This window comes from Chaetodon trifascialis, chromosome 1, assembly GCF_039877785.1.
Source record: "Chaetodon trifascialis isolate fChaTrf1 chromosome 1, fChaTrf1.hap1, whole genome shotgun sequence".
Lineage (NCBI taxonomy): Eukaryota > Metazoa > Chordata > Actinopteri > Chaetodontiformes > Chaetodontidae > Chaetodon > Chaetodon trifascialis.
The window spans coordinates 10669591-10696449 of record NC_092056.1 but is presented as its reverse complement, the minus strand read 5'-3'; the positions used below and the strand labels follow the sequence as shown (position 1 = coordinate 10696449).

The 26859-nt window shown below is 41.1% G+C and overlaps 2 protein-coding genes across 4 annotated transcripts; one reads left to right on the top strand and one right to left on the bottom strand.

Annotated features, from left to right (window-relative positions):
* The first annotated feature begins 47 nt into the window (after nt 1-47).
* LOC139331228 (LIM and senescent cell antigen-like-containing domain protein 1) lies at nt 48-8911 on the top strand. 3 transcript variants are annotated; one of them, XM_070962620.1, is made up of 11 exons: nt 48-304; nt 1259-1415; nt 1569-1635; nt 2595-2715; nt 2931-3080; nt 3666-3816; nt 5032-5124; nt 5223-5271; nt 5389-5464; nt 5683-5850; nt 7388-8911. In XM_070962620.1, the coding sequence occupies exons 1-10, from the start codon at nt 276-278 to the stop codon at nt 5819-5821; spliced, it is 1032 nt and encodes a 343-aa protein (XP_070818721.1). In that variant the 5' UTR covers nt 48-275; the 3' UTR covers nt 5822-5850; nt 7388-8911. The 3 variants fall into 3 exon arrangements, 2 of the variants coding, with proteins under 2 accessions (XP_070818721.1, XP_070818729.1); XR_011602177.1 differs by lacking the exon at nt 5683-5850 and having other exon boundaries at nt 102-304; nt 5389-5673; XM_070962628.1 differs by lacking the exon at nt 5683-5850 and having other exon boundaries at nt 124-304; nt 7388-8905.
* Nucleotides 8912-11019: 2108 nt separating this feature from the next.
* On the bottom strand, nt 11020-18174 carry nkpd1 (NTPase, KAP family P-loop domain containing 1). Its single transcript, XM_070962434.1, has 6 exons — nt 18142-18174; nt 16993-17059; nt 15081-15197; nt 13499-13827; nt 11654-13117; nt 11020-11277 (listed from the first exon to the last, which is right to left on the bottom strand). The coding sequence occupies exons 1-6, from the start codon at nt 18172-18174 to the stop codon at nt 11020-11022; spliced, it is 2268 nt and encodes a 755-aa protein (XP_070818535.1).
* Between the last annotated feature and the right edge of the window lie 8685 nt (nt 18175-26859).

Here is a 26859-nt window from a genome sequence, read left to right as displayed (position 1 = left end):
AAATCTAGACAAGGCTCTTAAAAATCCATTTCAGTCCGTGTGGTGGAGCACATTTAGAAAACTGGTAATGTTAAACTTCCATGGACACTCCCCAAGTGGGTGGCCTGAAGCCGCTGCCAGCTCAGAGCCACGGCACGGCTCTGCTGGGAGGGTCCGGCACGGCGTTACAAGAGTCTGTGTCCCTCTGAAAACTTCGGTAACTCGGCGACAGAAACCTCCACTCCAGTTTACCTCACTTTATTAGCTACGTTTCTAAACTTGTTTGCCAAGAGGTGATGCTGGGGGTGGCTGGAATGACGGGCAGGTAAGAGTTTTCGTTAGCTTGGATAAAAGCAAACATCCACAACCGCTAACTAGCTAGCAAGCTAACTGGGGTAAAGTCAGCTAACCGCGACGCTACCGCAGATGTCCCCGTTTAAGGCACCAGCAAAAATGTTATTATCAATGCATACGTTGGTCCACGGCGACAGTTTAAAGGTTGTTTCACAGTCGATAAGTTAATGTTAAAGCTACCGCCCCGACGTTTGCGAAATAACACTAGTGCTCTTGCCTACATTGGAGTTTACTAACTGCAAGGTTAGCATGCTAGTTAGCTGTATAGCGGTTAGCCCAATTACCTCGTCATATTCCATTTTTAATTGTCAGCATTGTGCTAATTATTACCACTCATCGCCCCTTAACTTTAATGTCCTCTATGAGCGTTCCGATATGACCAAGATTGAAGTAAGTGAAATTAACTTAAATGTATGACAGGACATTACTGGGTAGAAAACACACGCTTCATAATTCAACTAAGTTTGGTTAGTTTGAATTACTGATAATTTAGTTGGCCTGATTTTCACATGTTGATCTTTCACTTGAAGTCTCAGTCATCATTGGTCTTGAAGTTTACTGAACTATTAACGGAAACATGGGTGTTGTGGTACAGTATTGAACTTTGTATGGATAAGATAATATGTTCGTGAATGTGTGTGTGGGAAAGGCAGCACATCATCTCTGCTAGGTTTCAGTACCTCTATCCCTTTACCAAATTAGGTGATGACTGCACAGTGAGTAAGAGTGTTAGCGAGTACCCCAGCATATTATTTCCATTCTCCATGGTGACAGCTGAAACAAGTGCAACAGTTAATGCAGAAGTTATGTGAGAAATGATAAACACTGTTCCAGCCTTGCATCTGATTCATTTGTCAGCATAACATATGACAGGAATCCTGGGGAAGTAATGTAGTGATGTGTATATTCTTGTCTTGTGCAACAGCATTGCTAATGCCCTGGCCACTGCGGCCTGTGAGAGATGTAAGAGTGGCTTCGCTGCGACTGAGAAGATTGTCAATAGTAATGGAGAGCTGTACCATGAACAGTGCTTTGTGTGTGCCCAGTGTTTTCAGCAGTTTCCAGAGGGACTCTTCTATGAGGTAATGCACTGTAATTCATTTCACAAATCAATACAGTTATGAGTCATATGTTGTCCACTGCATGAGTGGTCATGATTTGTCTGGTACTCTTTTATATAGATGATGTTTTCAGTGTGTCTTTTGAGTGACAGAATATCAATCTTCTCTTGACAGTTTGAAGGAAGAAAATACTGTGAACATGACTTCCAGATGCTCTTTGCCCCTTGCTGTCACCAGTGTGGTGAGTGTTGGAGGCCTCGTTAATTTAACCTATCCAGATCTAGTATCTGCGGGGTTGTGTGGACCCCAGAAAGACGAGTGATCACCTAGTAGAATAGAACCTAATAGGCAGACATAATCAGACTATCAGATGGACTGTGTTTTAGACTTGGCACCAGAATTCATGTCAGGTGTGCCTCAGTTAGATTTGATTAGACTTTGCTTCCCTGCTCACACTTGATTTCATTTGAGGGGACTGAAGCTAGAGGAAAAAATGACAGTTGCACAGAGAAGTGGATTGTTTTGCCTTTTTAGGACCCTGTGTGTGGGTGAAATTCATAGTCATTTGGCACTGTTAACTCAGCCGTGTGCGGGATGTTTAACATGATATAAGGGCATTAAAATGTCGAGTAAGCATTCATTTATTGCTGTCACAGACACTTCTGTATTCATGTTGCACCAGTGGTTCCCAGACCTTTTCTGGTGATCCCCCTTTTGAGCATAAAGACATTTCTGGATCATCGTCAGTTTGGGAACTACTGAACTATGGTTCATATGTGGATGTAAGGATCCCTGACTTCAATATGTTGTTAACAGAGATCAGATCCCAGTGTATCCCCACCGATCTTTAAGGCTATTTATACTTTTTATCTAGAACTTCCCACTTGTGTCAAGATCACCCAGGATGCATTTTAGTGCTACAGAAGCTTAATTTAAATAGTGCTTGACTGCATCTAGGGAGAGACAGACATGCTTTAATTAAATTAAATGGACAATTAAGATGCATTCAACATTAAAGTGTCACTTTGAGAACACTATAGAAAGCTCTGTAGTGCATTGTAGTAATGCGATAACTGCATAATGAAGTGCTCATTAGAAAACAATGTACAGTACCCAAAATAGCCTCTAGTCCCAAGAAATATTGGAAAAGTCAAACTTCAACTTGCCTCGGGCTGATCTCTCACTTATGGTTTCCCTCAGGGGAGTTCATCATTGGTCGTGTCATTAAGGCCATGAACAATAGTTGGCACCCTGACTGCTTCTGCTGTGACATTTGCCAGGCTGTGCTTGCTGACGTGGGGTTTGTCAAAAATGCTGGCAGGTAAGTATCCCATCTTATTTCAGTCTTAATATAACACCGTGACAGCCTGTAAAGCAGGTGGTTACATACACATCAAGCTGGTTACTCACTCACTTGCTTTCTAGCAAATAATGGAATTTTGAGCAGCCGTGACAGAGTATGTCAAAACATCATTTGACACCGCAGACTCTTCCTTGACAATCCTAAGTTATGTCTTCCTTTCTCATGTACCTCAGGCACCTGTGTCGCCCATGTCATAACCGCGAGAAAGCTCGTGGCCTGGGCAAGTACATCTGTCAGAAGTGCCATGCCATCATTGAAGAGCAGCCACTGATCTTTAAGAATGACCCCTATCACCCAGACCACTTCAACTGCAACAATTGCGGGTCAGTCTTTCCACTCCTCCCCATTACTTAGATCAGAAAGCAGCATGATCTTAGCTTCAGAATATATTTCAGTTCTATATGGAAAATGATCTATAACAGAGGTTTCAAAGCCTGCGTTCCTCTCTATTCGGTGGCACGGTGGAAACACTGTCGCCTCACAGCTAGAAGGTCCTGGATCGATTCCCGCTGTGGGTGCTGGGGGTGTGTCCTCCACCATGCCTTCGGTGCCTGCTGCTCGAGGAAAAAGAGCCTTTCTGTGTGGAGTTTGCATGTTCTCCCAGTGTTCACCTGGGGTATCCTCCATAAAAATACTCCCACTAAAAACATGCAAGAAGATCACCACCTGACCAATGGTGACGGAAAGGAACTGGGTCCCTGGCCACCGCTGTTGGCTGGCACCCCACCGCTCCTGGTCTGCTGCGGAGGAAGGACATTCCAGGATGGGTCAAATGCGGAGAAATAATTTCACAAAGCATGGCGTGTGCATGTAGTGTGTGCATGTTTGTGTAGTGATAATAAAAGTATGTCTCTTCTCTTCATCTTCTCTTCTCTATTTAACATGTTTCATTGATTCTCTGTTGACAGGAAGGAACTGACGGCTGAAGCCAGGGAACTAAAAGGAGAGCTCTACTGTCTGCCCTGCCACGACAAGATGGGTGTACCAATCTGTGGTGCCTGCAGGAGACCCATCGAGGGGCGTGTTGTCAATGCTATGGGCAAGCAGTGGCATGTGGAGGTTTGTGAACAAGAATGAGGCTATTCATTAGTGCACTCGATACATCCCTGCATTTTCCTGCACTCGATACATTCCTGCATTTTCAAATGAATGTAAAACAAGTTACTGTGTGTCACTTTGAGGTCTTGTTTCTTAGTACCTCCTCCGTAACAAAGAAGGGCTTTATGGGGTTTACTTTAGGAAAGATGACCCTGTTGACCCTGTTCATGATTGTGTTTGGTATTTGTTTGAAGAGGAGGATAGGAATGCAAAGATGTTTTTCTGTAGTGGCATAGTGAAGAGTGGACACTATCATTGCCTACGTGATGTGTCAAAATGCCAGGGCGATGTTGACAAAATGGGCCATTAAATACAAAAACTACTGAAATAATTGAGAGTAGTAAGAAAATCATGTGGCATTAGTTCATGCAAAATTTTCTGTGTCAAATTAAAAATGCTCTGCGCATGGCAAGTTGCTCAACAGGGAGTCTGCTTCAGAAGAGACTACTGACAAGTTTATAGTAGTGGACAAATGCTATGTGGAACACATTTTTACAGTTGATGTTATATGCAAATCTGCCTTCACACAGAAGCAGAATTGAAGGTCTATAATTTCATATTTAGTTACCATTATTGATACACAGGAGAAAGAAACTAATGAAATAAACCACTTTAGAACCCAAACACTGTTAATGAGTTAATTTTAGACTGTAGGAGTGATGTGAGTACTTTTAAAAAGAATATTTCTCCTGAGGCAGAGCGCAGCAGATCAAGTTTTGTTCATCCGACTGGAAGCTGCTGAATTTTATACTATATAAAAAGCTCAAGACTATTAACAGTGTATAGCAGTCAATTTAATACTAAAGACAGTCATTAGCTGAAATTAATGTTGTATTTAACTACTTCAGGAACTTTATCTGTCAGGTATGGAAAAATGTGGAACTATTTTAAAAAGATTGTGGCAATACTGTAGAAGTATTACTCTGGTTTCTCCATACACACTTGGGCTGAATGTGATTTCAAAACTGAGCACTGAAGGACTGCTATTGTAATATCAAGTCTGTCACTGCATCTAAAAACACATACTATGCAGTACATATCCAATAAGTGTACTGTAAAGCAAACAAATCTGCACTTGTCCATGTGTGTTGCCACCTACTCCTCTTGTCAGTTTTACATGCCTTTGTTTGCAGTTTTCCCCCGTTCTCCCTCAGCATCATTTGTTTTTATTCACAGCATTTTGTGTGTGCCAAGTGTGAGAAGCCTTTCCTCGGTCATCGGCATTATGAGAGGAAGGGGTTAGCTTACTGTGAGACTCATTATAACCAGGTAAGAAAAAAAATAGCTAAGTAACAGTCATGGTAGAAAAAAGAAAGCATTGCATCATTACTTCACCAAATAAATCTCCTTGTTTCTCTGTTATCAAGCTCTTTGGTGATGTGTGCTATCACTGCAACCGTGTGATCGAAGGCGATGGTGAGTATCAGTAAAATAAAACACATGTTCAGTGCAGCATTTTCAGTATTTCACATCAAATGTTTACTGAAGATACATTAGTGAATGTTGTTTTTTTTCCTTCTGTGACCTCCTCAGTGGTGTCTGCTCTCAACAAAGCCTGGTGTGTCAGTTGTTTCTCGTGCTCCACCTGCAACACAAAACTCACTCTCAAGTAAGTGATGGTGCTCATTAATAGCTTCTTTTTCCCAACCTAATCATGCACAATACTACCAGCTGATTGTCAGTTTTCAGTAACACCTCTACTTAACCTCTGCTAGTGTTAGTCTTCTAACACGAACACTTCTCTTTGTGTATTTCATTCTCCTTCGACAACTTTCCTTCCAATTTCTCCTCTTACATGCTGCACTTGCTGCGTCTATGGTAATTCAGAGACAAGTTTGTTGAAATTGACCTGAAGCCAGTGTGCAAGCACTGCTATGAGCGCATGCCCGAGGAACTGAAACGGCGTCTTGCCAGACGCGAGCGCGATGTGAAAGACCGCAAGAAAAAACCTGCTGTCTGTCTGTAGTTATTTACAGCTTGCCACTCCATTGATCGGTTAGTGCTATCTCTGCTTCCTCTTTCTCTGTGGTGTTCGTTTCTTTCCTCACTAAACTTAACAGTATAGCATGCTGTCATTATTTCTCATTTATTTATTTATTATCCTAAAATCCAACACCCTCCCGTTGTTTTTTGTTAATGGTGATCATTCAGTTGAAAATAATATAAAACAAACAGAATCCTGAAGGAGCAGAAATGAGCACAATTTTATACGGTGGTCCTGAGAGCGCACACATCACAACACAAAAACCCCCACTACAAATACAGAAATCACAACTAAATACAGAAATGCTGCAAGTCACAGAGAACATGACAGAAATTTCTGAATTACTTAACTTTTTTTTGGTTAAACATTCTGATTGCATGGTCCAGACTTGAATTGGTGTGCTAGTAGTCAGTAAAATGCGAATACAAGATTAACAGCACACATCTGAAGTAATATCTGAATTATACAATAAGAATATTAAAACTTAATCCAATAACTTCCATATGAGCCACAAAATACGACAAAATACAAAGAATGTATCCCAGGTATTGTGGCGACTGTCTCACAAAATCTCTGGTCGCTGAGCAGCTGAATAGGGGAAATTGCATGTCATGTCATTCCATGTCAAAATTTCATCTTCAAGTTTCAGACGTTAAAACAGGTGGTCCACAAGCAGCATCACAATATTAAAAGGGTATGATGAACATGAATGCAAGGCAAAGCGAGAGCGCAAAGCATGAGGTGTAAGCGGTCAGCAAAATTAGGCTTTCCCCCATCACCCACTCACTACCAACTCACATAAGACCGTGAACAGCTGATGTCACGAATCCTTACCGCCACCAACACCACGTGACCCAATCACCGAGCGTCATTACGTAGGTGCACCACAGCTCAACCTACGCCTATCTCCTACACCAGGTTTGTCAGGGCAGGTTCACCACTTTGTCAAGTGTTCCCTGGAAACTACAACTGAAGATATTTCTGCGTTCGGTTGTGTTTCCTCTCAGAGCAGTGTTTTTATTTATATATTTAAAAAAAAAAATGCTGTGCATGTGCTGTCACACTTTCTTTGTGTTTTGTGTATTTGCTTTTGCTTAAATTGCAGTGCATTGGCCAAGGCATTTTTTTGGGCAATTTTACTTAAAAATACGCTCAAACAGCCAATTATCAAAATAGTTACTGAACGATTTTCTGTGAATTCACTAATTGTTTCAGCTCTGCTTATGAGCTATCAATGCATTTTTTTTTTTGGTTTTAATGAGATAATTGCTGTCTTGCACTAAAGGGCAAAGCTGCAGACTAATTTCAGTGTTTACCATCATAATTCCAGATCAGAAGATGGGTGCTACCTCTGAAATGCCTGGCCTTAATGCTAATGTAATTTAAAGTGATGGGACTGAGACTTCAGATAAATCAGAGCCGGCAGTGATAATTCTGCTTAAATAAAAACAATGCATGTGTGAGGGGAGTCGGAAAGGTTATTGTGGATTAGAGACAGATCATTGAATTCCATTTTTAGCATCACTGTGGTTTGTCTGTCTTTTGCAGGAACAAGTTTGTTGAGTTTGACATGAAGCCTGTTTGTAAAAAGTGCTATGAGAAGTTTCCTCTGGAGCTTAAGAAAAGGCTCAAGAAGCTGGCTGAGTCCTTGGCACGCAAGTGAGTTACCTTCAGCCAAACAACCTGGAAGTAATCCTGCTATGGATGGTAAAATATTCAGGGGAACTGCTGCATTAATATAAGGACCTGGCACTGTACTAGTACATCAATATTTTTAGTTTAAATGTTGGATCCATTTAAAAATAAAAATGTACTACATCACTGTGGTGTTCTCATAAAGGTGCCTATTAGCAGATGATTTTTTTTCTTGCTGTTTTTTTAAGTACACAAATGTTTATTTTTTTCACACATTCCTAATTTGTCCAATTTTTTTTATTCTTTCATAGACAAGGCATGTGGTGTCTCAGTTGACTTAACCATGAGCATAATTGCTAACTGCTGTGCCTCAGACTGTTGAATATGGATTGTTAAGATAGAAGTTGTTTGGCATTATCTTTGATTGCACTTGTGCCTTGGACATATGAACTATGTGTCTTATAATGCAAATAATGGTTAAAATATATCTTGCATTCAGTTATGCCTAAAGTAAATGTGTCTTAATTAGACAAAGTATCTATCTGAAAACAGAATTTTATTAGACTTCTCACCTTTTGAGCTTTTATACCTCAGTATGAGTAATTACAAAACAACTGCTGTGTTCATGTAGGTTATTATAATGGTGTCACTTATTAACTGGGAAAAACAACGGGTTGAAGAAAATCTCAACATGAGCTTGTGTACAAACCACTAAGTGTTAATGAATCCTACCTTGGATAGGTGTATTAAATGGATGTTAGAAGTTGATATGCAGTGTGTGGAACCCATTGTCTTTGTCACATTTCTGTCATTGTTTCTATCAGCCTGGCTCGACAGGTAGATATTCCACAGGTATTTAGGTATGCAGGGAATTACTCCATGGCAATTTGTCCAATTGGCTCCTTAATCCCAGTGTTTTGAAATCTCAACAATGAGTTGGGAGAAAGTAAGACATCAGAGGACGCTATTATGATTAGTCTATCTTGTAAAGTAAAGACCTTCATTATGTACTGTATGCTTTCAGTGTGTATGGTTATGTAATGGATTGGCTTGTATTGAAATGCCTGCGGTTTGTTAGTCTGATATTTTTAGCCAAATTAACATTTGCCGCTTTCTGAGGGGAAATCGTTCAAAGGAATCCAGATGAAATAAACCTTCAGCTGATTATTTAACATTAATTTAACTTTGATGTGAAAATATCAATCAGTGAGTCAGCACATTGCTTGGGCTGTGAGACGTGCCACACAACAAAGTGATATTTGCTGGATGAGCATTTTTATTATGGAACACTTTTACATATGCATTTTATTTGCCAGAGTTTACATTTGATTTGCAAGAAATGGAGAATTACAGTGTACTGCAGCACACATACTGTATGCGATTTTCTGCTAAATAATCAATAAAGTATTCCTAAAGACATCAAAGATATTTCAACCTAAATATTCAATTAATGTTCTCTTACTTCCATTTTATTAGAGTTCAGGTTTTGCAAACTTGTAGCTTGTGTTCATGATGTCTAGCATAGGCATGTTCACTGTTTCCAGAATAATCTTAGAGGAAAAGTTACAGTACATATAAAATAAAAGAACAACAACAACAACCTAGAATCAAGTTGAGGATTTGTGCATGAGGGAGCCTCCTGTTAACCCTTTACATCTTAAAACTACAGCTTAATTTGTTGATGGAAAACCCCTCAATTTCCCCTCAAATATCTTCACTTGCTTGTCACAGTTTTGTGGGATAGACTGAAAATAGAACCCCTGAGATTGTTATTGTCCTACAAAAGGTCCTATAATATGTAATTATATATTGTAATAGTATTGAAAATGATTTTCAACAGTAGTTGCTCTGTATGTTTTCTTGAGGTGATGTATTTTAAAGCTTTTTTATCTTCCTGATCCTTCTCACCTCTGTCACCCTTCCTTCTATAGCACACTGACAGAGAAAACTCTAACACTGTTGTCTCATAATAGATTTTTTTTCACATTATTTTAAAGTGTCATAGGAGGTGTTATTAGGAACAATAGCTCCGTTACTTTAAAGTGTCGCATCAAGCCAGCATGCATAATACCAGGACCCTGAAACTAAAGCAGTGAACCTGCTTTTCCTACTGTGACTTACTGAAATATCTACTGGGAAAAAATGCCTATAATAGGAACATGTGATCCATGAAAGAGACCCCTTGTCTGCCTTAAATGAATGAATATGTATGTGATAGTTATTTGACATTGTTACAGGGGATTAATCGTTTTTCTAAGCAGTTTTACTAACAAACGTCTATCACAAGCTCCTGTTGCTAAATTAAATGAATGTAATTATTTCACACTTAAACTCTCCAGGTCATGAATGTTACTCATACATTAAGTACAATGTCTTGAAATTAACCTTAAACCAGTTCAGCTGATCAAAGCTGAAAGTTTGGTTGGCCGCTGCGAAAGCAAAACCTTGTTTTTCTCTTCATGCAAGTATGAAATTTGGTGAGTTTCCATCAAATATACAGTATTGTTTCACCATGTCCTAAACTTAATGTAATTGTTGTTCGTGTGTTCACAAATATTGATGACCGAACCAGAATGCCTTAAAAAAAAGAATAACTTTGGGTAAATTGGAATCATGGGCAGAATGTGATGAACCAAAATTGTTGAGTCCAGTCAGGCAACTCATTACAAATAAACGTTTGAGACCAGACAGAATGCAATTCAATTTGGTATAAAGGCTTCATGTCTCACCACCCCCCAGATGAGAAGGCAGGAAGTGATCAATTGAAATGCCTCAAGGGGACTGTAGAGGAGAGGCACGTTTGAGTGGAGGAGGGAGCGAAGGAGAATGCATGTAGACATTTGAGCAGCAGTGAGAGGTTGTGTATGTATGAGTAGTATGAGTTCATTATCACCAGTGACGGTGGTGCAGATGTAGGAACTGTCTGCCTGAACTACTGTATCACCTACCACCTTCTTAAAGAGAAAGAGGTCAGAGGAGAATGGGCAGATATGTTCATCCTAATAGAAGTTAGTCAAGACAAGCTCTTGGCAACAGTGTTGAGCAGGAATCTTATTCCCTCTGAACTGGTTTATAGCTAATTTGAAGACAAACTATAGTGTTTAAAGTCTGACTTAAGTGTGAGCCAACTTAGTGTTAAACAACCCTAAACAAGCTAATAGTGACCAAAAAGAATATTTTATTATTTTGGGAAATACATTTACTTATGTTCAAATGAGACTTGGATGAGAAGATTGATACCACTGTCATGTGGTTACCATAAATTTGGAGCTAGAGCCAGGAGGATATTAGCTTAGCTTAGTATGAAGACTAGGAGCAGGGGCAAACAGATAGCCCTGCTCAGTCCAGTTAGAAAGTTAGAAAACACTAAAAAAAAAATGAACTTGTTGCTATCTTGGTTGTTTAATAAATACAAAACGTAAAACATATTCGGTATAGTTTTAAACTTTGGACAGAGCCAGGCTAACTATTTTCCCCTGCTTCCAGTTGTTATACTAAGCTACCTGCTGGCTGTAGCTTCATATTCAGTTTTAGGGATGTCAGACTCACTTCACCATACTGGACGAGTAATGATGGGCAAGCTGGTGCTGAGAATGAGGAGGTTTCGGTGACATGTTCTTGTATTGTCGGCGTAGATGTGATGGTAAACCCAGGAAGTGCAGTCTGAAAGTTGCCCATTCACCCAAGGTCATATCTAGGAGGTTTTTAAGGTCGTCTGCATCGCCAAAGACCAGTGCTGAACCATTGAGCTTGTTGCTTCTCACAATATCAGCATACTTACTTGGATATTCCATCCTCTCCAACTAGGAAAAAAAGGAAAAAGCATCATAAACACAGAGAAATAATATTACTTAGTTCCTAATCATTGTTAGTGGAGGGATCTGCTATCCCTATGCTTGATTAAAACTGCCTACCTACGCACAAGAGATTCACAGGAAATGATGCAGCATTTAATTCAGCATTTCCCTTTGTCATTTTATCAAACTGATAGCTTTACTGTTAACCCACCCACCTTCTGCTGCGCATTTAACTGGTGACACACGGGATGGCTTTTATTGTGAAGCGGTCACAGGAGATGCAGTGTATTTGTCAGCGCAGTAATCATTCATCAGAAATGCTGAATGCTGTTGCAACCAGAACTGAAAACTTAAAGATTCTCACTTCAGAGAAATTTCTTACCTCTTTACAGACATCCTCTGTGCTCATATTGATGATAGTCGTGATTGGCAGAGGAGCTAGTTTCCTCATCCAACCAGAATCTTTCAGCCTGGATGTCCCTCTGATCTGAGCCAGCTCCTTCTTTATTGTACTGTCCAGGTTCACTGTTGCCACTTCAAATGTCTTCAAGTCCTTTATGGTGAATTTAAAATCTACTGTGAGAAATGTTTCAAACATTTCAGGATCTCCATCCTGCTCGAGGAGGTCCTCAATCTGAGTGCTCATCACATACAGCTCTGCCCTGGACTCGCTGAAGACTTTCCATAAGGTCTTTAAATCATCAATGTTGGCTACATTTGACTGATCAATATTTGCTCTCTGTTGAGCATCTTCCACACACTGGATGATCCAGCTGAGGCGGCAGGGCCACTGATTGGCCATGACCACCCATGCTGCGATGTAGTCTGGTTGAGGAAGCTCTCTCTTCAAGGCCTTCATGATTATCACCGTCATTCGAATGGAGTTGATCACTCTTCTCATAGATATAGCATCTTCTAACATGTACTTGTTTATATTGCTGTCATTGTTGGCCACGATGCTCTTGACCAACATCTCTACCTCCTCCTCCTTTACATCCAGTGCTGCTGGAGCTTTATCGATCAGTGGATTTGACTCTTTCATTTCCAACCCAGTCTCCACTGAAGACACATCTGGGGAAGATTTATCTTTGAGGCCCCTTCTTCTCACTTTATCTGTCCTTGTACTTATGTCCTCAGGGATTTTGGAATTGCTAGTGAGGCTGTAAAATAAACTGCGCTTTGAATCTTCACATAGTGGTGGTACTGTAAAGGCCAGAGTCACAATGGAGTTCAACAGTGCATATGCTCTGTCCTCCTTGCTGAAGCAGCCATCTGCAAAATTCACTTTCTGCACAAGAACCTCTGGGTTCACGGCTAGAATAGAAATAAATGGACTTTCTTCATCTGAAAGGAGAATGTTAATGGCATCCAGAACTGCAACAATTTTCTTGGGGGAGCACCGGTCCAGAGTGGTGATCTTCAGTACCACTCGGATCCTTCTCCTCTCAAAGACTTCCATGAACTGAATGAAGCGAGACAGAAACCACATTTCCTTCCTCACTTCGTTCATGAAGCCCAGTTGGCTGCTGACCCGCTCATTGTCCATGCCCCTCTTGATGTTAGAATCCTGGTTGAAGATCAGGTTCTTAACCATCAGAAAGACAAACCTCAGTGCGGTTGCTGCTGGTACTCCCAATGAAGCAATGACCAAACCCTCCAGCACAGCCACCTGGTCTGTTGTTCCATTCACCCCCTGGCCTGGTTCTATTTCAGGACTGGGATAGCCAAGAGACAACAGGAATACCACGATGATAAGTGGTATGACAAGTAATGACAGGGCGAGAAGCCACAGAGGGCAGCAGCAAACCTTTTTGGACCTCCAGTGGTTAGGACCATCCTCCACTATCTGAAATTTTTTAGAAAAACAAAACAGAGCAAATATGAAGAAGGTTAGATGCCACTACCATGGCTGTCAGAAGATTAATCCTGATAGCTATGATTAGCTAAATCACATAAAGTCACATTTGTGCAGCTCAACAGTGATGTTGTGACCATTGCAGAAACACAACTCAGCTTGCTGTCATTACTTTTGACAGGGAACAATTTTCTACCAAAGGCCTCTAATGCATGAGGAACACAACCTGCTATACATCAGTGTGTACATTGTTATTGTGAGCATGTTAGCATGCATTCATCTTAAAGCACAGCTGTACCTGAGTAGAGCCACGCAGAGCCACCAGCTGTAGACTCTGCTAATAACTGAGAAAAGTTAAGACAATTCACATACCTTCTTCTCGACTTCCTCTTCTTCAATATGTTGAGCCACTCTGTAGAGTATAAGCTGTAATGTCCCAAAGTTCATCTGCATGGCCTGAAACAGACGTATGGCTATCCCAGCCCAAAGCAGGTCACTGCCTGCAAAATGCCAGGCACTAAAATGCACATAAATGAACCTGATGTTATGGTGATGCTGGTTCTCCTTAGTCCAAATGGGACTATAGAAGAGCATTCGCCCAATGAGCGCTAGAAAGCCAGTAAATGAAGGGCTAGCTGAGCAAGGCTTGAATTTTCCTTTGTATTCCTGCTCAATCCTTGAAGTCTCCTGCTTCATGTTCACTGAAGAGACACAAAATATATTACAGTCAGGACAAATCATTTAGCGGGTTATGGTACATGTAGGGATAAACAATATGAATCAAAGCAGGTAAAGAGGAGAAAGCTCTAAAGAGGATAATGAATAAAAGGCTTTTAAAATTTTTTGTGGAATATTTTAGCAATAAGCTGGTGAATTTTACAAAAAATTGCCAGCTGTCTTGCTAAATTTCAAAACTTTAATATTGTGTGGGCATTAATTTGTGAATGTAAGACCTGGTCCAACATGTTCATTTCTGTCTGCCAAGGTTTAAAAACATCATTATGGCAATCCAAGACCCTCTGGGTACCACAAAGAGACAACCTTAAACTTATCTTTTCTATTGAAGCCTGTCAATGTCACTTTTCTATAAACTGAAAATCAGTATTTTCATGTTTGAATCTTCACATATTTCCTGAGCAAGAGGACTTAGCCATCATTTGTGGAATTCTGATCTCTCTTAATGTGCGATTTGTTGGGTTTGTTGTGCACGTTTCTCACTCTTGCATATTTCAAAAATGCCTTGCTTGCCTTTAGAGATCAAGGTGATGTTGTACGTCTGGCATATATTTGCTGTATTAAAATTGATATCGAGGGGACTGTTACATGCAGCCTCTGATAGCCTCACTCACTAAATATCCCATATGACATACATCTGTTGGGGAATCTGTAATGGGAGTTGGGATATAAGTGCACCTTTGTTTGCTGTGCACAGTGTTTGGGAGGATTATGGTATGTGTACTTAAGGACACAGAGATCCCCGGGAGGCCTGCAGAGCAGAAATACAATGACCACTTTTCAATCAGTCAGTGGTGAAGAAGTCATTGAAGCAACCAGCTCAGAGGTGGTGCACGGGTTATTCACATGCCAAGGAGCAGCACAGTGATTTTTCCTCACAGTAGCTAAGCAATGCAAGAATCACACTTCACGTTTACAATGTTGTAATGATATTGTGCTGCCACGCCATTTTTATTGTCAACAGGTGCAGTTTGTATCATAGTTTCACACACTGCAGTCATGTTTGCTGTTAACGCTGTGGAGTGAACACTGTTACATAACCACATTGCATGCAAATATTTGAAGTTTAGTTTTATGTTTGATGGCAGCATTTGAATTTTCAAGACCTTATACAGACATACTGTCGACACTGTCCCTGACCCTGAGTGGTTGATGAAAGCAAGAGCCATCCAGCAGACAAAAAAGATGACATGCTGGGGTACAAATAGAGTTTACATACCTTCCATTTGTCTGAGGATCATGTTTATTCGATTCTGACATGCAGAGTAGAGTCCTACAGTTGCAGGTGATGAAACTTTTGTCAGGGTCTTGGACAGTGCATATGCATAAATATCATCTGAAAAGAGAAAAAAACCCAGCATGGATGTTTTTTTTAATATTTCTCATTTCGCATTTAATTTTCGATCCACATAAATATATCCATCCGCTGTCTGTACCCGACTATCCCTTTTTGGGGGTTGCAGGGGGGCTGGAGCCTATCCCAGCTGTCAACGGGTGAGAGGTGGGGTACACCCTGAACCGGTCGCCAGCCAATCGCAGGGCAACATATACGGACATACAACCATTCACCTAAGGACAATTTTAGAGTCATCAGTTAACCTAATGAGCATGTTTTTGGTCTGTGGGAAGAAGCTGGAGTGCCCGGAGAGAACCCACACATGCACGGGAAGAACATGCAAACTTCACACAGAAAGGCCCTGCCTGAACCGGGGATCGAACCAGCGACCTTCTTGCTGTGAGGCACGTGCACTACCTGCTGCGTCACCGTGCCGCCACCACATAAATATAGCAAAAAACATTAGAGGTAACCTAAGTTAAAAGATAATTTGACGCACCCACTCAAAGAATTTCTCACATTACACCTGAGGGAACTGGATCTATGGTAGACATGCAGGACCAGTTTTTACTGACAACAGTCTTTCCGTTCAATAATGCTGAACTAAGCTGAAATGACAACACAGGTACATGACAGCTCTTCATTTATGCACTAATAAGGTGAGCATTTACTGTATACTCATATCAGAAAAATGTTGACAGCATAGACTGTGTGTAGGAAACATTTACATTTTCAGAGGAAAACAGGAAGTGAAATCTGAGCCTTTGAACAGGAGTGAAGAAGCTGGTTTTTACTGAATATTCTTTTGTAAAGAGTATAACTTGAAACTATAGACTTAGTACATATGTAGGTCTGTCACTTTTGCAACTGCAGATGCTATTTACAAGTTATTTTTAAGTAAATCAAGACTCACTGGCCCTCACTGGTAACATGTGCAGTCTATAAGAGTCAAAACAGTAACAAATGGAAAGGCCCGTGTGGATAAATGCAGGAGGTTAAACAGATAATTCATCCCTCCAAATGATATCGCTGCTATTGCCCAGTGTAACAATAACATAGCCAATTTTCTCCTTGGCATAATGGTATAAACTTTAACCATCTCCAAGAACAGCAATTTTTTGTGTTAAGAAACTATAAGCTCTAAATGCAAATGATCAGTCATTCATATTATAAACAGAAACGCTGTAGAGATACTGACAATGCACCAGAATGATAATGCTTACGATATAACCAAACATATACATCCCCCATGAGGCTGCGCTCTGTGCTTATTGATTATGACAACTGATTAAGAACAAAACAGTCCTAGAGAAGGAATTTCAAACAAAAACCAAACCAACCATAACTGCTGGCTAAATGATCTATATTGTGATAAATGTGACGGCCCCTCTGCTTGGTTCACGCTGCTGCTGTGCTTTCTGTCTTCAGGGCTGTAGATCAATTAGGAGCTTAATCAGCAGCACGGGACACACCTGGGCCTGCTGTGCCTGATGCACATAAGCCTCAGCAGACAGCACAACACCCATGCAGCACATTTTTACTCATTGACTCCCTACGCAACAGACTTCACACATTTTGCGGTAATTTAAACAACTTTGTTATTTAGTTTATGATTTTCAGTCTTTCAAAGAAATGAATTAGACATAATAAGCATTTGTACTCAGTTCATGATGGTGTTCACATACAAGTGTGTATGACTCATTACCTTAGTGAAACTGAAAGTGAAAATTGAGCCCTTCAGAAGAAGAGGGGAGGAAACTGTAGCGTGTACGTGTCATACCTGCAGGTAACTTACCTTTTGTTGACGTATACATGATGAATGTGTGGTGGGACGTGCAACTTTCCCCGTAAATCCCTCTGACCTGCGAGGAAAAAGAGGCAGTTAGTCAGTGAGGTGCAGGCAGTGTGTGTGGGAGTGTGCCTGTACATTCCATTAAAGCTACAGCTTCTCCCTTGATTTCCTCCCTCACACTTGTCGCTCGTGTCGATGTTGGGGTGGACGAATCATAATATGGGACGTCCTACTGTTATTTGAGGATGTGTTCACTCCTGACTTCCTACTACTGTTTATTTTTATTTCATCCAGCGTAGGATGAGAATAGATAGAAGGTGGAGAAATGCTAAAGAAAAAAGAAAAACAGTTGACACCTGATGAATTGAAAGGGCTGTACATTCTGCCAATGCAAACCTTGGCTTTGAGAGGCAGGTACAGTATCCTGACCAGGGACTAATAAAGAAGCTGAATCAACCCTGAATCAACTGTGGCAGGCAAACAAGGACTTGAAGAAGCACAACAGCTGATGTGCATCACCAGTGAGGCGGGCTACAATGCAAAAACCTACTGTTTTGGCACAAAGACAACATGAAAGACGCCGATGTAACCTCTGGGTCTGGAAAAGTGAAACCAATGCAGACGTGCCCTAGACCTTCATTCTTTCTCAATCACTAGTTTTGAGTCTTCTTCAATCCAGCGTGGTTTTCATTTTGTAAATTATGCTCACATTTAGAGTGAAATAGATGACAGAGCAGGGTATGTTTTAGGGCGTGCCTACCTCAGGATTGACAAGTCGCTACCTGTCAGTCAAGATAAAGGCGTAGCCATGTGTATCTATGGCATCGTGTACAATTAAATAAATTAAATTGTTGTGAACTTGTCTTTGGGTGTTGTTCTTGTTTTCTTCTTAGAAGTCTTTCACAGTCTGTGTGTTAATTGTAACATTTTGGTCTCCTAAAAATGTCTCCTACAAAAGTCTCTGAGTTAGCTGATATAGCATTCGCTATGGGCCCCTCCCCACCTCCAGAGCTGTTCAGTCACTCTAGTAACTTTGTTGTAAACTCAGTTCCCTTTTCCCGCTCAGTTCTACATGCCCTCTAGCCAGGAGCCAGGTGCAGACAGATTTCCGGTATAGGTGGGTGTGCACTGTCCTTAGGTTCTCAGTCAGACCCGTCCCTTGCTGGTCTCCAGCTCCACCCTCATGTCTAAATATGGTCACTTAAAGATGGTGATGGGCAAAATGCCAAACAACTGAGGCTTCAAAACAGTAATCCACAAACATGGGTGACATCCCGCCAGCTCTGTGCACTTCTTTTTCACAGCCTATGATTTGATTCAGCATTGATTCAGTAAACTCAGTTAAACTTGAGGATTTGGTATTAAAGATTTGCTTGTTCAAATACTAAACTCCTTTGCAGCAGAAACAGAAAGTACCTAATGTGAGAAGAACGTCTGTGAGAGTGCTTACATAGCAAAAACACAAATTCCCAACCCACAGTCATCGTTTTTTTCCTTCTCTGAGAGTTGATTGACAGGCATTTAAGTGAGTTTTTAAGATGATGTCCTGACATTCACGCATAGGTATACACCCTCCTAGAGGTCAGCCATTTTTTATGAGGACAGAAATGCTAACACGTTTACTGTGGCAATGATTACCTTGCATTACTCAGTCATTTTCCCTACAGGCAACATGTTTTCTCTTTGTGTTCTTGCCTGCACATGCCAAAGAGCTTCACACAGAGTCTGACAGAAGAACAAAACACAAACTTTTATTTTTGAAAGGGTTTATATTTAACTTTGACTGTATGACCTCTGATCAGCGTGAACAAAAGGATAATAAACTACAACTGTAAAACTTCTGTACTGATGCCATAATCTGCCATAAAATAATGCCTGGTGTGTTATTTTTGGGTAGAAATGTCTTATTGATTTAATAAGCTTACCTGATTAGGTTCCAAATGTCAATCCTGATCTTTATTTGGACTCATCTCGAATTGTTAATTTTAACGTATCCGGAAAACAAAGTCCATGCAACAGCAGCAGCTATTGTGGAGTGAACCTTACACCCCCAGGACCTCAGTGCCGTAAAACTTTACAACACTGATAAGAGAGAAAAAAAGGCACCTGATAACCACAAGCTACGTCTATGGGCTGGACATTTTTCAGGAAGTGAAGTCACATTCAAGATGAAATTTTTTCTGAGAGATGAAGCTGTACATTTCTTCCATTCTCCTTTTCCAACCCGTTAACCCATACTCCTGCTCCCAATCTTCTCTCTATTCATAGAATTGGAGTGAAGTGGGTAGTTCCTGAAAGCATTACGAGGTAGAAAAATCCCCATTCTTGCAATAGCTTCTGGCATTCACTGTCCAACTTTTTCAGTCCATGGAAAAATGTAACAAATGAGTGATTTCATGCTGGAGCCTGGGGTCTGCATGATTCATGAACTGAATTCCTAGTTTGGAGTCCCTCAGGTTGAGAATGGCTGGATTGCTCTGCCTGGCCTGAACTGACATGCATAGCAGTTAAGATGCCAGAGCAGCAGCACCAAAGCCTTTTTTGCCCAGAGCAGGATTTGTTATGACATAACTGGTTAGTCAAGCTTTGAAAAACAAGCTTGGAGCCTAATTTCCCTTGGCATATTGACTTTTTTTTTTTTTTTTAAGTATTAGCCTACTTTTACCATCTGGTGTGACAGTATACATCACAACACAAGTCCTTCACAAACTAATACAAATGAACTTGAAGTAAATCATGCCAAGCTAGCTTTTGAATTTAGATATGATTTTTGAATTTGCACATTTATACATGGACTTGGGACTAATAAAGGAATATTGAATTGAATGAACTTCTGATGTTGCCCTTAAAACTGTACACAGTTCACTTTTCATGTGCATCATCATCTTTTGTCGGCATGAGTTCTGTGTGCACAGCTATGTTCAGGGACATATCCATTAGCCACAGCAGAAGGCCAAAAAAAGATTTTTTATTTTATTTAGGTGAGATTGAAGATTGAAAAAGTATGTTTCACCACAGCAACAATGTTTTTGGTGTCTTAGAAATCCACCTGTATGTCCATGACATAATGCACATTTACTGTAGCTAACTATACTGCATTTAAACAAGCACATGTGGTCATCGCCAAAACCTCACAAGCATCTGAGAGCAAAATATTCGACTCTTAGGCTTGTTGCTGACATGAAGTTTAATTAGTGTACATCTGATTGAGATTTAAAGTGCTTGGCCTGGGGGCTACTAATTCTGTCTTTACTCTGAATACCTGATTCTTCAACCGCTTTAATTAACTTGACTGTCATAGAGAGGGAGGCTGTGTGTGCATATGTGTGTGTGTGTGTGTGCGTGTGTGTGAGAGGTTCTCAGTTATCGCTTGGCCAGAAGTCTTTTGCAAACCAATACTGAATGAATTGGATTGTATCTCCCCTTCTATGAACTCTTCACCACACCTCACCCTTTCAGCACATAAACCTTGCAATTAAGGTTAATGCATTCACCTTCATGATTAATCCAAGATAAGTATCAGACACATAAATTATATTTCAGGATTGGGCAGACTTGGAGTATTTTTTTGCTAAAGGCAAGGGGAAATTAAACTAGTATTGTAATATGTCAGGTTCAGGGGATGACAATTCTTTTCTGTCAGGAGCTGGTTGAAAATGTGCACACTTTAGATCATTTGCATCAGCTGTGATGCATGAACAAGTTGATTGAGGTGAGATTTTCCTGTTTTAAAAATTGTGTTCTAATCTAAGACACCAACAGAGGGCGCTATAGTATTATGCATGAAAGCAGGACAATGACATTTGATCAGCTGCCCTTCATCGCACTTCTCTGCTCTATTTGGTATGTAGGAGCAGACCCAACAGTGAAGGAGGCATTTACTGAAAATAGGGTGTGGTCAAGAGCTTAAGATGTGCTAGAACTTCTCTTGGATGGGCTGATGATCATTTAATGTAAATCAGTAACTGCAGCACATAGAGCAAACACACACATACGCACACTCAGTATCCATCTGCCTTTATTCCTTATCCATTGTTCCTAAGGGCAGACAAGCTTCAGTATCGACACGAAGCCTGACACCAGCTTGCTTGGCCTAATTGGCCTCAGGACCTCTTGTTGGTGTGATCTATTGATCAGTCTCACTGCAGATGCTGCTAAGAGAGGACAGCAAAATAGCCAGATATACTGAAAGTAAGCGCTGCCAAATCTAGGCATGATGTCTTAAGCTTAGCTGCTCCCTTGGCAGAGCTGTGCAGCAAGCAAAGATGATGATAGGGTCCTCACCCTGAGGTGCAGGGGTCCAGATCCTTGCCACAAGCTGATTCACACACCCTGATTGTCCTTTATTGTTACCGAGGGGATGATGGCACCAACAAATGGAGGTTTCTGAATGCGGTGACCCCCAAAGATCTATAGACATAGTCTGCTTTAACAATCCCACCAGAGACACTGAGATGAAAAATCCTCCACATTCGTAAGTTCCACTTTTTGCTTGATACCTCTGCAGCAAATATTAGGAGAAAAAAAGGGAGCTATCAGATTGCTTTCGAAGAGCCCTTCTGGGGCAGAGGTGAGTGAGACAGTATGCATGCTGATCTTGTATCTATCAGCACAAACATTCAAGACATGATTATTTTTGCCTGCACCTTCAACCTCCTCTCCATTCACATTCAGATCCCAGATCACATCATCTCACTCTCATCTATTTCCATTTCTCCTCCTCATCCTCTCCCTTCTCAAGCAGTACAGCCATTTCAATGTAAATAGTTTCTATGCTTATCTGCCTCTTAATCCTCCTCCCTCATTCTGTACAGCCTTCCCTCAAATCCCAGAAAAACTCATAAGAGAAACATATGTATGTTTATAAGGCCTGCCACACAATATGTTCTTTGCTCCCCCGTAAAAGCCAATACATTCCTCTTTATGGGGTGCACAAATTTCCTATTCTCTCCAGTGTGTGAGAGCTGCATTCCCATATGGTATTACATTTATGATGCATGACAAGGCTTACAATTCCCCATCTCCTCCGCAGCGCACTGCGAGTAACCAGAGCTGTCCAAAAGTCATGGCTGTGACAACGGGGATCATTATACATTTTTCTTTCTGTGCGGCTGCCGCTCTGTATTCCTCTCCATGCCTCTGTGAAATCTGTCTTTATCCTGCCGTGTGAGAGTATAGCTACCAGGTGCAAACTGAGCTCTTCTCTGGTGGTGGTTTTGGAATGAGTGTCCACTCTTGGACCTTTTCACCAACACACAAATGTACACGCATGTGTGCACACATTCACAGCAACCTGCCGATCCTGCCTCCTGTTTTATTGTCAATATCAGTCGGCTCAGGGGTTGGAGGGGTTGACGGCTGTTGACAGGCCCTGAATTGTTGAGGTAAAGATGATGGCAGCTCTCGCAGAGATAGAATAGCTGTATCTTGAGACCCCTTGGAGGGTGTTATTAGGCAGTTATGAAATCTGCTCCCTATCAGACGTCACCAAAGCAAAGGGGAGGTTATAGCCAGATGCAGTTTCTCCCTTTGTCCTATAGCTTCTTTTTATCTACTCCTCTACTTCTCTCGCACAAACACACATATTTCTCCTCAGTATCGTAGCACCTATACCTGTGTTTTTCAGTCAACACAGCCTGCAGTCTCCCTGCCTATTTGCACAAAGGAATTGCATTATTATATAAAAAAGGGCACTAATCTTGTTTGTTTTATATTTCATGAACATAAACACCTCAAGGCGCGCAGCATGCATGGCATCTTGACGCCAAAACCTGCTGTCAGGTTGCAACTGACAAGACACCTGAACACACACAATGATCACTCCAGCACATCAGTGAGAGTGCTGCTGTGAAAACACTGTAATGTATCAGACACCAGTACAAACGATTACACAAGAAATTGACTGTGCACACATGTGCTGTGCGGTACACACATTTGTGTATCCAACAGCTGTATTCGTCAGCAAGGTCGAATAAAAAAAAATCTGTAATGTAGGAAGAAATTGATCTTGTGAGTGTTTCCACAGCAGAGGAACAAAAGCCAACATCCAAACTCGCTGTTTGATGGTGTTTAACTTTACCTTACAGGTGTGTTTTATGTGTTTCAACCTTTCTGCTTTATTAAGTTTCTCTGCCCATGCTGTGGTGATAGGTTGGTCTACCACTTTGGACCAGACTGAAATATCTTGACAGCTATTAGATGCATTGCCATGAAATTTGGTATACATTCACGATCCCCTCGGGATAGAATAGGTAGGTAGAAACTTTGATGGTTCTTCAACCAGCATCATAATTTGGTTTATGACCAGATATGACATTCTCATCAGCCTCTGCTGTATGTTGTATTTACATCCAATTAGCAAATATCCGAAGCAACACACTAAACTTTGTCAGCATACTGCTGGTAAATTTTAGCTCAATGCACCACTATGATGGCGTGCAGCTGTCAAGAAGGACATCTGGGATGCAATCAGGCTCACGCTCTGAATCAGAGAGAAGAGTTTTGTTATTACTAACTGAGATGAGAAAACAGCTATTAGCGCATACACCTTATTAAATACCCATAAAATGAAATATTTGGCTGCAAATTATACATAAGAAGTTCACCTCAGACATGCTGCCAAATGGTCTTTGGCACTGATTGATTCTCCAAAGTTTGTTTTTTCCTTACTAATGTCCTCGATTGCCACAACACCATCAAATCGATGCTGACTCACACGAAAGTATGAATAAAATTTGCTCTGAATAGACGACAACACTCGTAACAGATTTTTTAGAAAAATCAGGAACTTATATCCGTCTGTTTTTCTTTTTGTTTCTCTGCGCAATGTGCAGCAGCAACAGCTCATCAATAACTATTTTCCTAAGCTGCCAACACAGCTGGAGCGAGCCGTGCGTGCTCGGTGTTCCTGTTTACAGAACATTATCGTTCATCAGGGGGAATGCTCACATCGTTATCATTATTGTTATAGTTATCGTTCTGAGCGTGGACAGCTCTTTAGTCTCTTTTTTAATCTATAAAGAACATCAGTACAGAAAAGTCAAAGTACAAGTGTCTCTCTGATGTGCGGCGAGATTGTAAAGATCTCACTCCTCAAACCCCGTCAAGGCGGTGAGAGACAGGCTAAAGTGTAAATGCAAAATCAATGTACACACATCACCAGTGCAACCTGAATAAACGTTGACACATTAGGTATATTCTGCTGTAGCCCTGTTGATGGCGTTGAAGTATTATCTTGACCTTCTGGGGCCTGTGGTGTGTTCACGACAAAGACGCAGTTTGAATTAAAAGAATAAGTGCTCAGGTTGTTATAGCTTCTGCAGAGCCTGCAGTGTTTATAACAAAGAGTAATACTTTAACACTATACTTCAATACTTTTAATTATGCGTATTTAACTTTTGTAAAGGAAAGAGTAATTTGATTTCACATGGATAGGTAAAATGCAGCTTTAATGGGACATGGGGAGTGGCAGGTATTGCTATTCTTTTGATGGGTGAAAAACTGGTCGCATCCACTCATCAAAACATAATTTGTCACACCTTCGCGCACACACACACACACACACACACACACACACACACACACACACACACACACACACACACACACACACACACACACACACGTATGGAGATTTCTCTTTTTTAGATGCATGAAGATGTAGTAATAATGTCTTCTTATTCAGTGCAAAGGTTCTGCTTGCTCTCTTTCAACTGTTGCATCTGTTACACAGTATTCAGATGTCAGGTCTATTTACATGGTATGCAGATGCAGCAGCTATTCAAACATCCAGGCTGGAAAAAGGCAATAGGTGGACACAAAAATCTTAATGTGAATGTGGGTCTGATTTGTGAGACAAGAATCATTTAAAGTGACTCTCAGAGCTCATTCTAAACCTCTTCTGTCAGCTGTGAGGGAGCCCGCTCTAATCCATTGTCACTGGGTGGATTATTTTGCATAATTCCACTATTGTGCAGTCCCAGATCTTTTTTCTTCTCCTCCTTCACACGCAAGAAGAATTAAAAAAAAAAAAGAAAAAAACGACCCTCACCTCTGCTACTTGTTGCTTTGGAAACAAGGATGGAAATGTGAAGAGAAGTACAGTGGGGAGTGGTGCAAAGGTGTGGAGATGAAGAGGGCGTGAGGATGGAGATATGATGAGCAGGGAGCAGAGAAAGCAAGGAGGAATGAGCTGAGGACAAGGGAAAGAAAAAGGGAAGACTGATAGAGAGAAGAGAGGAAACTACTGTTCAGTGAATGGAATACAGAGCAATTTTCTGTTACTTAAAAAGTCATTTATCTATGTCGACAGTCTATTAGTCATGTATTCGAGTGTGACCCCCCCACACCCCAGCACATCCACCCACACACACGCGCGCGCTTCTCTCTATCACACCCACCGTATGTGTGCACATGTGTGTTCCTGTTTGTATGCTCTTGTGAGTCTGTGTGTATGATGACACTGTATTGCTTTTTCCTCCAGGGAGGGGAGCTGGAGGGAAGTGAGGCAGTACTAAATTGCACAGATAAGATCAATATGTAGTTAAGGGGTGGGGCTGCTCCTTTCAGAATGAACACTGTATAATACTGCATTAGCTCTCCACAGTGTTAAAATGATTATTCTTAGAATGTGAGGTGCAGAACTTGCCTGTTAAGGAAAAACATTTTAGGACCATCACTCTCTGCTCAGTGATTACACTTCACTCCTTTTCCTTCAGGATGCATGGAGGTTAACACTCAGAGCGTCCTCACAAAAAAGCACAACACTACAAGTCATCGCAAAGGCTAAAAAAACACATCACATTCATGTGTGAAAGACCTCTAGTGGTCATGGTAATTATGACTCTTGACCTTCCCAGGAGGAAGTAGTGGGACGTTGTTACAGAGCAACAGATTTCATGTTCAGAGGTCATGTTAGGCAAAAAAAAAAGAGTCAGCCGTTGACACAGCAGACAGTCAATGTTGATTTCTTTTAACCCAAACCACGATCTCTCCCGAAACCAAACATTTGTATGCCTAAACCTAACCATACCTTAACTCTGGAGTTGTCAGATCGTTAAACAGATTCCTTTTTCAACAGTGATTTGTGAGGGCTTTGGAATAGAGGCATCATGTTACATAGTTGCTCTGGATGGGAGTTACAAATGGTGAATTTTTGTCATTTTGCACTTCAGTCACATGCACAGAACAATGCTGTTCCTCAAAACTGGCTTGCATGCATCTTCTTGTTGTTAAGAACTCAGTTAAGCAGAATTCTGTGGTCCCCCTTAACTGTGATGAAATAGCCAAGACTCCTTGACTCTTGCAAGGGCCTTAGTACAGTGCTGGTCTCTATATAAGTAGTGCAGTTATAAATATATACATACAAAAGTGCAGTTGTAATGTAGACATGTGCAGTCTTCTGTAAGTGTAACTGTAGTATTATATTGCTGATTGTCATACAGTCAGTGTTAGTGTTTTTCAGTGGTCAGTTCTCTAATGGCTCTGGGGTAGAAGCTGTTCTCTAGTCTGCTCGTCTGTGACTTCGTAGACCTGAAGCATCTACCAGAGGGCAGCAGGTCAAACAGATGATATCCAGGGTGGGATGGTCTTCCAGTATGCTGACTGCTCTAATGAAGAGCTGAATAAGTCCTCCAAAGACAGCAGTGAGTGGCCGATGATCTTCTGGCGTGTGTTGATGACCCTCTGAAGGGCTCTCCTGTCCGCTGCTGTGCAGCTGGCGTACCACGCAGGTATACAATGTGCCAGCACACTCTCGATGGAGCAGCGGTAGAGGGACAACAGCCGCTTCTTGCTGGTTGGTTTTCCTCAGCATCCACGAGAAGTGCCAACTGTCCAGAATTTGCTGAAATGTCCCATATATTGGGATAA